The 17,002-nt window shown below is 42.1% G+C and overlaps 1 protein-coding gene across 1 annotated transcript; it reads right to left on the reverse strand.

Annotated features, from left to right (window-relative positions):
- Positions 1 to 59: 59 nt before the first annotated feature.
- Positions 60 to 16,996, reverse strand: LOC123232593 (inter-alpha-trypsin inhibitor heavy chain H4-like). The gene is made up of 12 exons (XM_044659005.1): positions 16,980 to 16,996; positions 11,442 to 11,558; positions 10,996 to 11,164; positions 10,223 to 10,348; positions 9,512 to 9,693; positions 8,995 to 9,180; positions 4,917 to 5,056; positions 4,482 to 4,636; positions 4,269 to 4,319; positions 3,083 to 3,217; positions 1,318 to 1,365; positions 60 to 277 (listed from the first exon to the last, which is right to left on the reverse strand). Exons 2-12 carry the CDS (start codon positions 11,508 to 11,510, stop codon positions 60 to 62), a joined length of 1,479 nt encoding a protein of 492 aa, XP_044514940.1. The 5' UTR covers positions 11,511 to 11,558; positions 16,980 to 16,996.
- Between the last annotated feature and the right edge of the window lie 6 nt (positions 16,997 to 17,002).

Below are 17,002 nucleotides of genomic sequence, written 5' to 3' on the forward strand. Positions count from 1 at the left end.
TGTGTGTGTGTGTGTGTGTGTGTGTGTGTGTGTGTGTGTGTGTGTGTACATCTCTGTGGTCACTTACCTTGCCCAGGATCTGAGATGAGATTCTGTGGGGTCTTGGATGACCCTTTGACATTCACACATATTGTCTCCTCAGTGTGGTTGTTTCCCAGCAAGATGAAATGAGGGGCTCTCTTCTCTGGAAGAGTCGGGGAAGGAAGTGGTTCATATGAACGCATCCAAGGATGAAGATCAAGAAAAGTTGGCACCACTGGAGCTGACGACTTGACATCTAAGGAAGAAATAGAAAGAACAATAATGTTTTGATTTACAGATCTCTTTCCCCATAATAACTCTTTGAGCTGGGGGCTACAAATATCATCCTGCCCATTCTAAATATTCTAAAGTGAGGTTTAGACAAAGTGAGTTGTCCAAGTATAGGTAATATACATTGGAACTGGGATTTGAACTCAGGTCTCCAGGTTCTAAGACCAGTGTTCTTTCTGACACTTCTTGGAACTGGTTCTAGGCAAGGATGGGCCTCTTAACTAGGACAGCAGTAGAAGACTGCAGGGAAATATCTGTTTCCTAACTGGTCCTCAGTTCTGTTCTGAATCTCCTCCACACTTCTCCCTGCCCCCCTTTCCACCTCCCCTCTTGTCAAATCCCATTGGGAAAATAACTAGTTTCTTTGACTGGGGGAGGGAAGGAGTATCAATACAGAACCCATCATAAACTATTAGACTTGATCGATGGGTTAATTAGCTCTATTGAATAATTTTTCATCCCTTTTTTTATATCATTTATTATAAGGGATCATTTTCTGGGTGGGAAAAAGGAGAAATATATGAAGGAGTTGCTATGAAAATAAAAATGTCTAATAACTCATTACAAAGAAAAGAAAAAGGAAGGTCCATGCGGAGTTATGGATTTAGGCCTTTCTGCATTCTGGCCTTTCATCCTGATATTCAGGGTATAAAGGAGCATAATGCAGGGGTCTAGGAGTGGTGAGAAAGGGACCAGCCAGACTTACATCTACTCACTTAGAGGTGTGGGAAAGGCTAGCGGGAGAAGTTGGTGTGGGGGATTGGGAGCAGTCATCTTAATTCCTTTCAAAAGACCTTCATGTTCATCCTAGCTCCGGTCTCCTGGTCTGGACACCCACCATCTAAACTAGTACTTTTTGCCTTGGCAATGGCCAGTGTCACCATGGTTTTGTTCTCCATTTTGACAGACCAGGCACAAAAAGTCTGTATGTCTTCCAGCCACTGACCCAATTAATCTCCATCCAACCCTTTAGATTCCCTCTGCTCTTTCCTGATTCAGTTTTACCATATTCTGCCATCCTGAAGTAATCCGGAGGTGGTGGAGGTGGCGGCGCTATGAAGAAAAGAGAGAGAGAAGGGGTTAAGGCACCAGACAGAGTCTAGAGAGGACAAAAGCAGAGGACAAGGGAAGGAGGCAGGGATTAAGGGACCCAGAAAATGCCTCCCTTGAGCCACCTAAAGAGCAAACACTTTCCATGCAAGGGCCCAAACCTAAGGAAGCCATTGCCCCATTTTTTTTAACCCTTAACTTCTGTCTTAGAAAAAATACTAAGTACTGGTTCCAAGGCAGAAGAGTGGCAAGGGCTAGGCAATTAAGGTCAAGTGACTTTCCCATAGTCACCCAGAGAAGAAGTGTCTTTGTCCAGATTTGAACCCAGGACCTCCAGTCTTCAGGTCTGGCTCTCTATCTACTGAGCTGCCTAGCTGCCTCCATTGCAACCTTTGAAAGGACTTAGTAAGAAAATGTTGTTTTTCCCTTTAGCACGCTTGCCAGGCCTTACAGAGAATGGCAGGCAAATAGCTAGCCAAGAACAGGGAGCTCATATCCAGAATTATACATCTCCAGAAGCCACTGTGACTCTGTGAGGCAGCTCAGGGGTGCAATGGGCAGAACACTGCCCCTGGAGTCAGGAAGACCTAAGCTCAAATGCTACTAGTTGTGCAACTAGTAGTCACTTCACCTCTGTTTGCCTCGGTTTCCTCAACTGTAAGATGGGGATAAAAACAGCATCTTCTTCTTAGGGTTGATTCTTTGGAACAATCTTCCTTCTATCAATGTCACATATATATTCAGTAAACCTGCGTGCCCCCCACCCCGCCAAATTTTTCTTTCTTTTCCCTTTCACATCATACTTTTACATTTAATTTCCATTATTAACATTTTCTCCATCACTCCCTTAAGTCTAGAAATCAACAAAACAACAAATCAAGTTTTGTAGCATTTGCAGATTTCTGGTAGAGATGCTCACACTGAAAATTGTTCCAGCATACCGCTGTTAAGTGCTGTAAGGTGTGAAAATCACTTTATGGATGTTATCTCATTTAATCTACCCAACAAACCTGGAAGGGAGGTGTTGTTATTAGCACCCCCCTTTTACAAATGAACAAACTGAGCCTGAATGAGGTCATATGACTTGCCCGGGGTCACATAGGTAGTAAGTGGCCACAAGTTGGACTTGATCTCAGGTCTTCTGACTCCAAATCTATCTTCTGCACCATCTAACAATAATGGGGCTGGACCAGATGACCTCTAAGATTCCTTCTGGCACACACTTTCAGAGAATCTAGACCGTGCTCTCAGATAAACTGATGCCTGAAAATCTAGGCTTTAAAACCAGATTAATTAGAGGGCAAATCAAACCAAAAAATGGAAATCAGTGGAATATTCTAGAGCCATAGAGGAGGGAGGAGGACCAGATGTAAACAGCTGAGAGAGGGAAGAATTTGGAAAATGCTTCTCTTTCAGTCTTGCCCATGTCTCTGGAGGGCTAAGAAGAAGCAGGGTCAGGAAAGAGAAGAGCTATTCAGGTTGAGCAATGCTCAAGGCTGAGAGCAGGCAGTAAGGAATGTTGAGTGCGTCTCAGCTCATGTCCTCCCAACTCTCCATAGGACAGAGAGTGTAAAGAGCTTCGCCTCCTCCTAAGAGCCTTCTTGGATTGCTGAGGAACCATGGTTTCCCACCCCTAATCCCTCAATGATGGGAATGATGGTCCCAGGATGGTATTAGTAATGATGGAATAAAAGCTCTGGGGCTGAGTTAATTGACTTACCATTATATCTGGGTGCTCCTCTCCCATAAAAGAAGTTTCCTGAGACACCTGCAGCCCCTGGAGGCCCTGGAAGACCTGATAGGGCTCCTGAGACTCCTTGGCCACTAAAACGCATCAGTGGAAAGTTGTAAAAACCTGAAAAAGGAAATGGGGATGGGGTGAGGGAGGAAGGATTTCACAAGGGTAGGTTACAAAGTTGGCTCTTATTCCCCAGAGATATGGTCCAACAAAAAGAGGTTTTCTCCACCAGGACTGTTCCTTAGAGAAAGGATACCAGGGTCCTCCCATGTCTGAACCATTAAACCAGTACTCTTCCCCAAGGTCTGGCCTCCAAGGGATGGATGAGCTGGCTAGCTCCAGAGAGAATGTCTCCTACTCACAAGTGTTTACTGTAAAATCTTTTGGTGTTTCCCCGAGAGACATCAGCCCTACCTTTCTATTCCACGATGACCTCCCGGAAGATACCTGGCTTAGGTGAAAGCACCTTGCTGTTTGAAGGGAGATGATGGGAAGCCTCTTCATCTCCCTAATCCTAACTGTTAGGTGCTTAATTTCATCTTAGTCAAGCCCTTCTCTCTACCACAAACTTCTAGAATGACTTTGATTGAGTCACTTGGCCTCTTTTGCCTCAATTTCTTCATATGGAAAATGTGAAAAAGGACGTGTCCACCTCCCTCTTTCTAAGCAAGACAGGATAAGTACAGCCAATTGCATCTCTGACAATGGAGCAACAGAGAGAGGTTCCATAGCATTATTCACACTTTCTCAGTAAGATTCCTCATTACCCCACTGTGGGATTATCTCCAATTTATCCTGGGTTTATCTTGTTTGTATATAGATTCTAGCATGTTATCATCTAGCCCCCTGAGAGTTCAAATTAAGGCTGGATAACAATTAGGAGAGTTCTGTGAAAGTGTGTAGGGGAGGAGTGGTGGTAGGGATAGAAGTTGGACCAGATGGCACCTAAGATCTCTCCAACATTGTGGATTGGTATGTTTTGTTGGCTAGTTGGTTGGAGCTTATTTGTGGCTGAGGTTAGGGTAAGGACTGAGGCTGGGCTAGGGTCAGGGCTCACTCTGTTCTCAGGGTAAAAGCTGTGTACAAATTTAGCATTAACTACTGAGTAACCCCAATCACCTAGCCACATGGATTCCCATGGCTCTGCTCCATGGAATTCAGCCTTTACCTGTGCTAGGAAATCCTCCCAATAGTGAAAATGTAGAAGACCAATCATTATCTGAAAAAAAATAAAGGGAAGAGGTAGAGTACTTAAGCTTCAGTGTAGGGCAGATATGGGACCTGGAGGGACACCTGGGCAATGAAGATGAAAGGACCTGGGAAAATCTGGTTCTGGGAACGGATCTGACCTCTGGGAAGCCCCCATCCTTTCCCTGCTTACCCGCTTCCACTGGCTTGGAAGCCACCTGGGCTTGATCCTGGCCCTCTGGTTTGGTGACCACCATGGACGTGAGGGGGGTGACAAAGCTGAAGTTGAGGGACAGACCCAAAGCCCGGGCCTCCAGGCTCTTCTTCTCATCAGCTGATGCTGAAACACTAAAAGTCAAGGCTGTCAATGCTGGCCTAGACAGGCTTCTTTCTCTCTCATCAATCATTCTTTCTGCTCCTTCTGGCCCCAAGGGGGCTCATTACTCTAGTCCCACTGCTTAGGAAATGAGGCAGGCAATAGCACCCCCCTCTATCCCTCAGCCAGCCTGAAAGATTACCCAGGAGAGGATCACCCCTCTTTGATGGGTGTCAGTGACCCAGAGGGGTAAACTGAGGTACAGAGAGCCTCGATGCTTTCCCCAAGGTCACACAGACAAGGAATACTCACGCTTTCTCCAACAGCTGCTGAATGGTCAGGTATGCCCACAGGCGTTCCATGAAGTTGTGGAAAATGTACTTTGGGCTCTGGAACACCTTCTCCTTGTCCTCAACATTCACTTCTGTTTGGAAGGTGAAGTTCTGGGTGGGCTGAATGGAGGGGAGATGAAGGGTGAAGCTAAGCATTTGCTTAGGATTAGCCCCCCCCCCCAGCTGGACAATGCAGCATCAAACAGTGTCTGAACTGTGGCTCCAGGCCACCTTCCAAGCCTGATGTGTGTCCTATGACTTGTTTTTGTTTATTCAAGCATGACCAATTTATTAGTTAGGCTATCCCTAACCGATAAATTGAGCCAATGACCTTTCTTAGTGTGTGCCCTATGATTTCAGTACTAACTAGGGGAATTATGTCCTTGCTCCCTCCAAAGTATTGCCCTGTCAACAACAGTTATAGCAGTGATGGCAAACCTATGACACGCGTGTCAGCACTGACACACGTAGCCTTTTCAATGACACGCAGCCGCATGTGGCTGCATACAGAGAAGTATGGGACTGCATTGCCGAGGATGAAACATTGGCTGTAGTGCAGTGTAGACACTCTGTGTACCATAGATGATAATTCTACCTATATTAATTTACCTATTTTGGTTTATTAAATACAGTTACATATTACAATTATAAATTTTTGTTATTATTTGTTATTGTTCTCAAAGCAACATACCACCCGAGTTATTTTTGGTGAATTTTGACACACCATGCTCAAAAGGTTGCCCATCACTGAGTTATAGCTTAAGGACTATCCACGCTGATAGGTTCCGATTTTTCTGCTGCTCCAGAGAATCTTCACTGAGACCATCATTCTTCTCTCTTCCTCTCCTCCTTTTCCTTTCAGGAAGGACCATCCAATCTTTCTCCATTTCACTGGCTTGCCCCCTCTCTCCCCCACTCATCCTGACACAGCCTTCATCAATTAAGTCCAAAAGTCTCTGGTCCTGGCATGTTGCAGGACCAGGTATGTCTGTCTCTTCCTCTTCCACCTTAGAAAGATGCTAAGGCACCAGATCTTGCTATCCATGCCTTCTGCCCCTTTCACCCAGTAGCCCTGTTCCTATAGCCTTGATGGATCACACTGAGCCAGTGTATACCAGAAAAGAGAATGACTGGGCTTGGCCCTACCTATGCCCTGTGATATTGTTCTTCCCCTTCCCTAAGTCTCATCTGACATGATTGCCATTTAATCATAGATTAATCCCAATCTGGGAGTTGGAAGGAACCTTAAGGTATACCCAATCATTACCAGAGTCGGAGCTCTGTTTACACTGAGGAACATCAGCTTTAGAGAGCTCCCCTAACTCCTAAAACTTCCACTTCACTATTGGTAGCCTTGAAGCATTAGGAAGTTTTTCTTTACCTGGAGTTGAAATTTGAATTTCTGCAACTTCTCCAGATTGTTCTCAGGAAAGCATCTGAGACCAGGGAAGAGAAATTCACTTTGTCTTTCCTTCTGCCATTCCACTTTCTCATTATATTACTAGCCCATCTTCTTTTTCAGACATCCACAGGATCATAAATTTAGAAATGGACAGACCTTAGGGCTTGTCGAATTTAATCACCTCATTTTATAGGCAAGGAAACTGAAATAGATAGCAATTAAGTGACTTGTCCAGGGTAGCTAGTCTGAGGTTATATTTGAATTCAAGTCTTCATGACTCCAGGTCCTGACCTATACATTATGATGCCACTTAACTGCCTCTTAAACTAGGGTACCTAGAACTGGATTCAGGTTTTTCTGATTTCAGAGATCTAATAATAAATTTTTAAATGAGTTTTAAGGTATTTTCCATTAAATTAACCATCTTCCAGCCTTTTAATAATGCTGTTGTATGCATACTCCAAACCTCTACAGCGTCTTACCCAGGACAAAGATTTTGTCTTAAAATGATTCCCAATATGGTCCTAGAATATTTTTGTAATATAGGAAATCTATACTCAGCACTGATTTAAGCACAGCTCTGATGTTTTCTACTAGCACATGAAATCTCTGCACATATCATCTCCCATTAAAAATCTTTTTTAATTAAAATTTTTTTTAAAAACCAACCACTCCTCAGATGAGTTTTGAGATCAATTTCAAAATACTATCTAGTCCAATAGTTCGCCAATACTAAGGGAGCAGTTCCTTGTAATGTCCTTATTCTTACACTCAGGATTTACTGCTAACATCAAACAACCTCCATGTGAATTTATACTCATCAACTTACAATACTCATTAAATGCATCAGCCTCCATTTTTTCCATAAACGTGACAAAATTGCATTTAGCAAACCCATAATACAAAACAAATAGTAATAAGCAGTGCAATAATTACATGCAATTAACATGCATTAAATCAATATTAGTAAACTAGGCCAATCACTATTCTGGAATTCATGATTTTCTGATTTACATTGGGTTTGGAATGAGAATGAGAATGCCTCTGAGAAAGAAAAAAAAAAAAGGAAAAAACCTAAACAAAATTCCCTCCTGTGTGAGAGTCACTTTTCTCTTCCTCTTCAGATTACCTTGATTTTCTGAGGTGTATATACATGTGTGGTAGCCTGTCAGTGGAATGAAAGTTCCACAAGGGCAAGGATTGAGTCATGTTTTGCTTTGTACCCCCAGCACCTTGGACAGTGGCTGAACCATTGTTGTTCAGTTATTTCTGACATCCTGACCCCATTTGGGATAGTCATGGCAAAGATCCTGGAGTGGTTTGCTATTTCCTTCTCCAGATCATTTTACAAATGAGGAAACTGAGGCAAACAGGGTTATGTTACCTGCCCAAGAGGAACCTGAGGCAAACAGATTTAAGCAGCTAAGATCGCCCAGCTAGTAAGTGTCTAGGGTTGGATTTGAATTCAGGTCTTCCTGACTCCAGAACTGCTCTAACTATTGAGCTACCTAGCTGTATGTAGCTGGATTCATAGTTGGCACCTAATAAATATTTGTTCAATTGAATAAACTATTTCTAAGGAGAGATCATTTGACTAGTAACTACCCTTGGCAGCTGTCATAAATTCACCAGGTACCAGCTGAGTCTGGTCTTCCTGAATCCTCCTCACCACAGGATCTATCATCCATCTTACATCACCCCATCCTGTTCAGAAGAATCAGCTTCTTGAGAGCAGGGACTACTTTACTTTTGTCTTTGTATTCCTGGAGCCTAGCACATTATCTGGTGAGTAATAGGGCTTAATAAATGTTTGTCAATTGACTGAAGAAAAAACTTTGTCAAATCCCTTACCAAACTACCAGTGCAAAGTGGGATTTGTCCAGGCTCATGAGTTAGAGGACTTGGATCTAGGTGTTCCTGCGGCTGGGGCTGGCTCTCTATTTATTATGCCTTGCTGCCTCCCTAGTTCTCTTATGTCTATGAAATCCCCTTGATTTAACAACCCAGTAACCCTATATAAAATGAAATAAAGTTATTCTGGGATGAGCTGTTCTTAATCAACCCATACTGCTCTTATCTAGCATCTCTTCCCTTCCTAAGTATTCACAAACTATTCCTTTAATAAAGGGTTCTAGAATTTGTTAGGAAACACTGTAAAACTATAGTTTGTCCTATATTTGGAAGAATCTCCCTTATTTTCCCTCCACTCCTCTAAATGCTAAAACCTCCCCTTTACTTGAACAAAATCAACTCTTCTTCAAAAGGTCAATTCAAATCTCACCTCTCCCAGAAAGTCTGAACTCACTACTTGAACCCATTGTCATTTCTCTCTCTGTTAACTTTATATTATACCACACTCTCGAGTAGTTTATTCTTTTGAATTGTTCTCATATGGTCTCCTGGGTGAATACTGTCTCCATCAGACTCTCAGCTCTCTAACGGCAGGACCTTGACCTGCTTCTCTCCACACTAAGCCATGAGTGAGGAGTACAGAGTTGGGCACAAAGTGGAGAGGGGAATCCTGGTGGTATAGAAAAAAAATGGCTGATGAATGGAGTGATTGATTTCAGGCAGAGATATAGCCATGGCAAGGACCCAGGTCCTCTGGCTCTCAAGCCAAAGCCCTCCCATCCAAGGATTTCTGGGCCTCACTCACCGACTGGCCCTTGACTTCAGCTGAGAGCAAATCCTCCACCTGGGGCTTGAGCTTCCCAGCCACCACTAGCTCAGAACCCTTGAAGAAGACCCTGAAGTTATCTTGTGTGAGCAGTTCCACAGAATTGTCTGGATACTGGAACTCCACTGTGGTGAGCAGTGGGTTGGCCACCTCTTGGTAAAAATCCTTTGTGGGGAAAGAAAAGGGTTAGGGCAGAATGAAACATGATGGATAGGGCAGCCACCTAGGGCCTATGGAACTTTAGAGCTCAAAAGGGTTTTAAGGTTGCTCTATTCCAATTAACTCCTTCATTGGAAAAAGAGGAAATCAAAGCCCATAAGAGGGGAAAGGACATAGGAATCAAGTGGTAGGTTCTAATCAAGGTGCTGGAGGGATCCTCTTTTCCCTTCTAATTCCTTCACCCCCTAGCACACAACATGGCATCCCTCACATAGAGGATACCCATGACCTTCTATCTGAAGTCTCTTTATGGTATCCCAAAGGCTGGATGTTGCACCTGGAGCTGCAAGTCTGCATCTGAGTCCTCATAGATGCGCCGGGCCACTCCGCCATTCTCCAAGGCCAGCTTCTCCAGGAAAGCATAGTTGACATCAAAGCCAAAACCCAGGCAATAGAGGTGATAGCTACCTCCTATAGCTGCTTTCACATTCTCCTGAATTTTCTTAGGGTCTTTCTCCCCTGTAGCAACAAAGGCCAGTGAATGGACAGGAAGGGAAGAAAGACATATTGGTTAGTTATTCAATAGTTGAATATTAAGCTAAAACTATAGATCATCAGAGCTGGGAGGGACCTCTGAGATTGTTGAATATAAAACTAGATAAAGTTATCTTTATCAGATATCAGAGGTTATCTAGTTCAAGCCCTTCATTTTACATATGAGGAAACGGAGGTCCACAGAGGCCAAGTGGCTTGCCATTGGCCACACATGTAGTAAGTGTCAGAGGTGGGATCTGAACCCATAACCTTTGACTCTAGAGCCATTTCTATCTCCATATGGATAGACATCTCCTCCAAAATATCTCTACAAAAAACAAACTCTTTGATGCCCAGAGAGGGCAGACAATAAGTTCACTGAAGGCAGGGACAGGGTCTACTCCTCTGTTTCCCCCAAGCTTCTGGGAAGGTGTTCCTAGAACAAGATCTCCCAGGACATACACACTTTTTAGGGGTCCCAAAATAGAAGGAGTCCTCCCCACCCTCATCTCACCCTCAGTGGGATCTCCATCGGTGAGCAGGATGATCATGGAGACACTCCCTGCTGGTAGCTGCTCCTTCCTGTTGCCCTCATCTAGCATCTTCACAGCCAGAAGAACAGCGTCATTGATGTTGGTTGCTGGGGAGAAGATATCCGTTCATACCTGCCTCAGCTTTGGTACCAACTGAGACAGGTAGGGGGAAGTAGATTAGGGAGAAGTGAGGGATGGAGTCTGTGTAGAGTCAAAAAAAGGTGAAGTAAGGTCAGGGGCAAAGCAGAAAGGGAAGGAGACTAGAAACTGCTTCCAAAAGGGAGGGAGGTCAAGAGACCGGGACAGGTTAGCAAAGTATAGCTTGAAAATTTCCAGAAACATCAAGCAAGGGCCGGCATCAATGAACAGAGAAGTTGAAATTCCCACTGGGATTCTAGGCCCCAAATCCCCAGTGTGTGAGTATTGGGGGGTAGAGAAAAGATTATTGATTGACTAAATGTCCTTTCAATAAAGTTGAATTATTTTACATAATTCATATATAATATCAAAGATATCAATTAATCAATCAATATATCAATCAAATAATATCATAAAATAATATAAAATAAAGTTGAATATCGTTGCAAATGGGGTCAGGTAAATGCCGACACTCTTCTCAATAGCTTCTCAAGATACACCTTTCTTTTTTTTTTTAAATTAAGTCATCCGTAACAGATTTACCCAACACCCTCCATAAGCAGCTAGGCTAGAAAGCCCTCACTGCCCACCCTGTGAAGCCCGGCTTCTCACTCACCACCCATGGCTGAGATAAGGGAGGTGAATTTCTTGGCTTGTTCTACATTCTCAGATGAGGCCTGAAGCAGCGCTGGCATCCACTGGAATACGTGTCCATCAAAGATGACTAAGTTGAACTGGTCCTCTGGTCTGAGATCATCTAGAATCTGTACCATTGCTTCTCTGGTCTGAGAGGGCAAAAATGGAATGTGGGGAGAAGTCCAAGGAAAGACATGATAGATGATCAGGGTAGTGAGGGCAGATGTGGACAAAAGCCCGAGGGAATAAGGAATTGAGCCTGGAAGGTGCATGTCTGGCGCCATGTGGGCTGTTTCCTGACTCAAAGTGGCAGAAGGGGCATCAGCCTTAACCCCGAGCCACAGCTGATAAAGAAGGTACACCAGAGGGACAAGAAGTGGCTTGGAGTGAACTTGTGTCCTTCCTTGTCTGGAGTGGCCAGCTTACCTGCCTCATCTTCTTCCCAGACATGGACCCGCTCTTGTCGATGACAAAGACCACATTCTTGGGCACCATAGGCAGGTCTGCTGGAGCAAAGTGATGCACGAAGTATCCATTCTCAATCTGCATCAGGGAGACAATGATGGGTCAGAGCTATGCCTCCCATACACCTACACGAGAACCAACCTTCCTTCCACTCTTTCCCTGAGACACGAGAACCTTCTACTTTAATGAGGAACTAAGTTGATAGAGTACTTAAGTTGGAAACAGAAATATGAGTTCAAATGTTGTCAGTTCGTTATCACTTAGGTAACTCTGGGCAGGCAGCTAGGTGGCACTGTGAATGGAGTACCAAGTCTGAAGTCAGGAAGACTCAACTTCCTGAGTTGAAATCTGTCCTCAGACACTTACTGTGTGACCCTGGGCAAGTCACTCAACCCTGTTTGCCTCAGTTTCTCTTCATCTGTAAAATGAGCCAGAAAAGGAAATAGCAAACTACTCCACTATCTTTGCCAAGAGAATTCCAAATAGATCATGAAGTGAGACACAACTGAAACAACTGAACAGGTTCTGAACAACTTCGCAAATCCCTTAACCTCTCAGTCTCAGTTTCCTCATCTGTAAAATGGGGGTGATAACAGGACCTACCTTATAGAGTCATTAGGAGGATCAAATTATATAGATAGGTATCTCTTCTACATCATGGGGGTTAGGGTCACAGTGCCCCTATGATCTGGAAAATCTGCCTAAAATGTTTGTGCTCTACCTTTATGCCAGCAAAAAAATTTGAATTTTTTCTTTTATTGCATGTTTGCAGTACCTTATATGCATTTATGAGTTACTAAACGTTTACAGTCTCTCCACATTTCTAGCCTTTGAGTGCTATCTGCTAGCTTTTGCATTCTTTGCCCAAACTTTAACTTTTTACGTATTTTAACTTTAAAAAAGAAGGTGTGAATATGTGTGGCTTTAAAAGATAAACGATGTTGATATTTTACAGTACTATATGTATTTTATGCATTTCTGAGTTTCTGAATTTTTCACGAGTCATCTACTGGCCTTCACATGTTATCTGTGGCTTCTGCAAAACTCCCCCCAACTTTCCATTTAATTTTTTTATGCCGATGCACGACATATCAAAATCATGAACGAGAAAGTCATCATGTGGAAGGGATACTTGTATATGTGTATGTGTGCAGCACTTCGTAAACATTAAAGTGCAATTGTTATTGCTGTTGTGTTTAGTGAGTTAGCAGCCCTCTCTTTTCTCCCACTTCTACCATGCCCTTCCCTTCTCCTGGGAGCAGGAACACTCTCCCAGCTAATTTCTAAATCCTGCCTATTCTTCAAGGTCCATCGCGGGGGCTCCCCACTGAATAGGGCCCTTCCTTGACCATTCAGCAATTACCCTGAGGATTCTGCCACTTCACATGACTATTACACTTAAATGTTGACAAAGATCTTTCCTTCTCTCCTGGGATCCCATCAGGTGGGTCAAATGAGGAGTTTTATCCTCATTTTATAGGTCTTGAAACTGAGCCTCAATGGAGTTGATCGACTATTAGTTGAATATTGACTTTTGGGAACTTAAACATGGAGTCAGTAAGAGAACCAAGGCTAGAAGCTAAGTGTTCTGGGTTCGATGCATTCTGAACTTTGTCCCCTACATCCCCCTGGCACTCGTTCATTAAACAAGCATGCCCTGTGCACCAAAGTGGAGATGGGGATAGGGATGCCCAAGACCAGGGTCCTGTCCCCAGGGGACTCAAGGGCAGTTGTGACTTCACAGGATTTGGGGCAGCATGCCTCTACCTCCTTCCTACCAGAGTCACGTTCTAAACAAGGCATACGATTTCAAACATGGTGAATGCATTGACTCTTTTGCTCGGGTACTTTTTTAAACAAAGGATGAATGGTTCTGATGGGAGGGCAGTGCAGCCATCGTGAATATGACAAGGAAATCAAAAAGAAAAAAAGAGCATTACTTATATTAAAGCTTTTTTTTTCAGCATTAAGTAAAGCACTTTGGAATGGAGATAGACAACAAGGGAAAAGGATGGCAGGAATGTAGTCCATTGATCAAGAGGTGGCGATGAAAAGGAGTCCAAAAGTTTGAAACCTTGACTCTGTCCTTTACTCTTTGTGTGACCTCAGTTGCTTCATCTAGGTGGTCCAGTGGATAGAATGTTAGTTAGGCCAAGAGTCAGAGAGACTTGAGTTCAAATCCAGCCTCAGGTGCTTACTAGCTGTGTAAAAACCTTGGTCAAGTCAGTTAAATTCTGTTTGCCTCAGCTTCCTCAACTGAAGATGATGATGAAAACACGTTGATTGGATTAGATGAGTGAGAAGGTCCCTTTCAGCTTCAAATCTCTGACCGTGTGTCCATGAACTACAACATAGTAGAGCAGAATAGGATCTGGGCCTACTGTAGAATAAACACAGATCTCTGAACTACTTCCCTATTGCCTTTACTGTATGTATCTTGTTTCATCAAAGCACAGAAGGTTGGGGATCTCAAAACATGGGCTGCCCCCAAGATACAAGATGGAGGGCAAAAATGGTTAACCTCCTCTTGAAAATGGAGCATACTAGAATATGTATAGGATGGGAGGATAATAAGCAAAAAGAACTACAAAAATTCAATTACAAAATGCTCTTAAAATTAAAAAAAAAGTTCACATCTTAACTGCAAGTGTATTGAATGTTTTGTCTGGGTTGTACCAATATAATAAATTATCATACTGTCTTAATTAATATACAGATTTATTGCTATGCCAGATAAACTACCAAGAAGGTTCTTTCTAGATCTAGACAAAACAATTTTCTGGAGGAACAAGAGGTCAAGAATCTTAAGAGAAATAATGAAAAAAAAAAGAAATGAAAAGGTAAACCATAGCCAGACCACAAAATATGCTTCAGAACAGTAATAATCAAAACTATTGAATGATGGATGAAAGCAGAACAGCAGGCTAGATAAGGAAGAACCAGAAACACCTGGACTCTGATAAGCCATGTTCAATAAACCCAAGAAGACAAATTACTTGGGGGAGCTTCCTATTGGATAAGAATTGCTGGGGAAATTGAAAAGCAATTTAGCAAAAATTAGGCTCAAGAAAACAGAAGTACAGTGAGGACCTGGCCTCATCTCAGCCATTCATCTCTACACAGCAGGACCTTTGCAAACTTCATCATGGATGGATCTACCAGGAACCTTATGTGAAAGCTGGAGAGTATCTTTCCCCTTCAAACCCCTGTTCCTTTCTCTCCCTAGGTCCCATGCCTCTCCCATATACCTGTTGGTTTTTCATATATAAATATTTCCTTTCTTTTCTATAACAATGTATTATATAAGTGCAAATGGATATGTGATTGGAATATTAGTAATAATAATAATAATAATAATAGTCAGCATTTATGTAGCACTTTAAGGTTTACAAAAAACTTTACATATTTTATCTCATTTAATATAATAACCCTGAGAGGTACCTGCTATTATTATTCTCATTTTACAGATGAAGAAACTGAGGCTGAGAGACATTAAATAATTTGCCAAAAGTCACACAATAAAGGGCATATGCAAATTCAAACCAAACTCTTCCTGACTCTAAACACTGTTCTTAAAAATCACATCATAAAAACTTAGAAGAAAATGGCTCAAGTGCCTTTCACAATTATAGCTGAGAGAATTCTTAACCAATGGATAGAAGTAACAGTAAGAGATAAAATAGATCATTTCAGTTAAATGAAATTGAAAAGATTTTGCATGAACAAAATTAATACTATTATCTCTGATATGAGAATAATATGAAACATACATACATATATATGGAACTGATACAGATATATAAGATCAAAAGCCATTTGCAAGTAAATAAAATGGCCAAAATATGTGAGTAGGCAGTTCTCAAAAGAAGCACAAATTGTTAATAGCCATGTGGAAAATTTCTCCAAATTCCTAGTAAGAATAAAACTGCAAATTAAAACAACTCTCTGAGGCTTCACCTCACACAACCAAATTCCCAAAGATGAAAAAAGCTAAGAATAGCAAATATTTAATGGGGCATGGAAAGACAAGCATGCTAACATATTGCTGGCAGAGCTTTGAACTGGTAAAACCACTCTGGAAAGCAATTTGAGAATGATGCTAAGAAATGATGACAAGTAAGTGATTACAATGTACTCTTTACCAAGAGATCCTCTGGTAGACACATTTTCCAAGCAGGTCAATGATAAAAAAAATCCAATATACCCCCAAATATTTATAGCAGCATTATTTGTAATAGCAAAAACCTGGAAACAAAGGAAATGCCCATCAAGTGGGGCATAGTTAAACAAATTGTGGCACATGAATATAAAGGGATATTACTGTGCTGCAAGAGGTGATGAATATGAAGATTACAGAGGAGTTGTGAAAGACTTCAAAAACTGATTCAAAGTGAAGTATGCAAAAGAAGGAAAATAATATATACCGCCAGTATAAAAAAGCAAATAAAAAAACAAGAACAACAAAATCTCTAACTTGAATGTTGTACAATTATATTAATCAAGCTTGGCCCCGAAGAAAGCCTCTGGGAATGCTGCTCCTTCCCTACTTTGCACAAGTTGGTGATTATGGATCAAGAATACTACATATGATGATGGACTTGGTTGATATGTTGGTTGGTTTTGCTGATTTTTTTCTTTTTTGTTGTAAGATGGGGGATGTGTGGGAGAGGAAACAGAAGGGATATATTTGAAACTGATGGTGGTGTAAAATAAACTATATCTATATCTTAAACCCTTACCTTCTGTCTTAGTATCAATTCTAAGACAAAAGAGTGGCAAGGACTAGGTAATGGGAGTTAAGTGACTTGCCCAGAATCAGGAAGTATCTGGGGTCAAATTTGAACCCAGATCCTCCTGACTCCAGGCCTGGCACTCTTATCTGCTCTGCTACCTAGCTGCCCCTCAATAGATAGATTATAAACCTACATTTATAGATCTACATATCTATATTTTAGATATATGTATATTGATAGATAGATGATAGAAAGATGGATAGATAGATAGATAGATAGATAGATAGATAGATAGATAATGTCTTATCCTTCCCAAAGATTTAAGCCCTGATCTGAACATCCTATGTGTCCATCATAATAAGGCTGACCACAAAGGTAGGCATATGAATGAAAGGTAGGATTTTCCCAAAATCATCAGTGCTGCTAAAATCAAAAGATTAGGGGTGGGGAGCAAGTGGTCATTAAACACCTACTGCTCTGTGCTAAGTACTTTACAAATATTATCACATTTGAACCTCACAGATCACCTGGAAGGTAGGTACTATTATTATCTCTGTTTTATTGATGAAGAAACTGAGGCAGACAAAGCATTAAATGACTTGTCTGCGGTCACATAGCTAGTAAGTGTCTGAGGCATGATTTGAATACATGTTTTCCTGATTTCAGGGCCAGAATTCTATCCACTCTCTCTACCAACCTGTATTTTCTGAAGGGAAATGGCTTGGCAACTGCCTCCTTCCCTTTGCCAGGTCCCTAGAGCACTTACCTGGATGTCCCCTGCAGCAGTGA

This window comes from Gracilinanus agilis, chromosome 1 (genome assembly GCF_016433145.1).
Source record: "Gracilinanus agilis isolate LMUSP501 chromosome 1, AgileGrace, whole genome shotgun sequence".
Classification (NCBI taxonomy): domain Eukaryota; kingdom Metazoa; phylum Chordata; class Mammalia; order Didelphimorphia; family Didelphidae; genus Gracilinanus; species Gracilinanus agilis.

Excerpts from the sequence above, each read along its gene's own strand:
- LOC123232593 (XM_044659005.1), bottom strand. The coding sequence starts at position 11,510 with ATGGTGCCCAAGAATGTGGTCTTTGTCATCGACAAGAGCGGGTCCATG. Across the intron at positions 10,349-10,995 it reads CCTTATCTCAGCCATGGGTG|CAACCAACATCAATGACGCT; the intron begins GTGAGTGAGAAG and ends TCTTCTCCCCAG. Across the intron at positions 3,218-4,268 it reads GGGAGGATTTCCTAGCACAG|GTTTTTACAACTTTCCACTG; the intron begins GTAAAGGCTGAA and ends TTCCTTTTTCAG.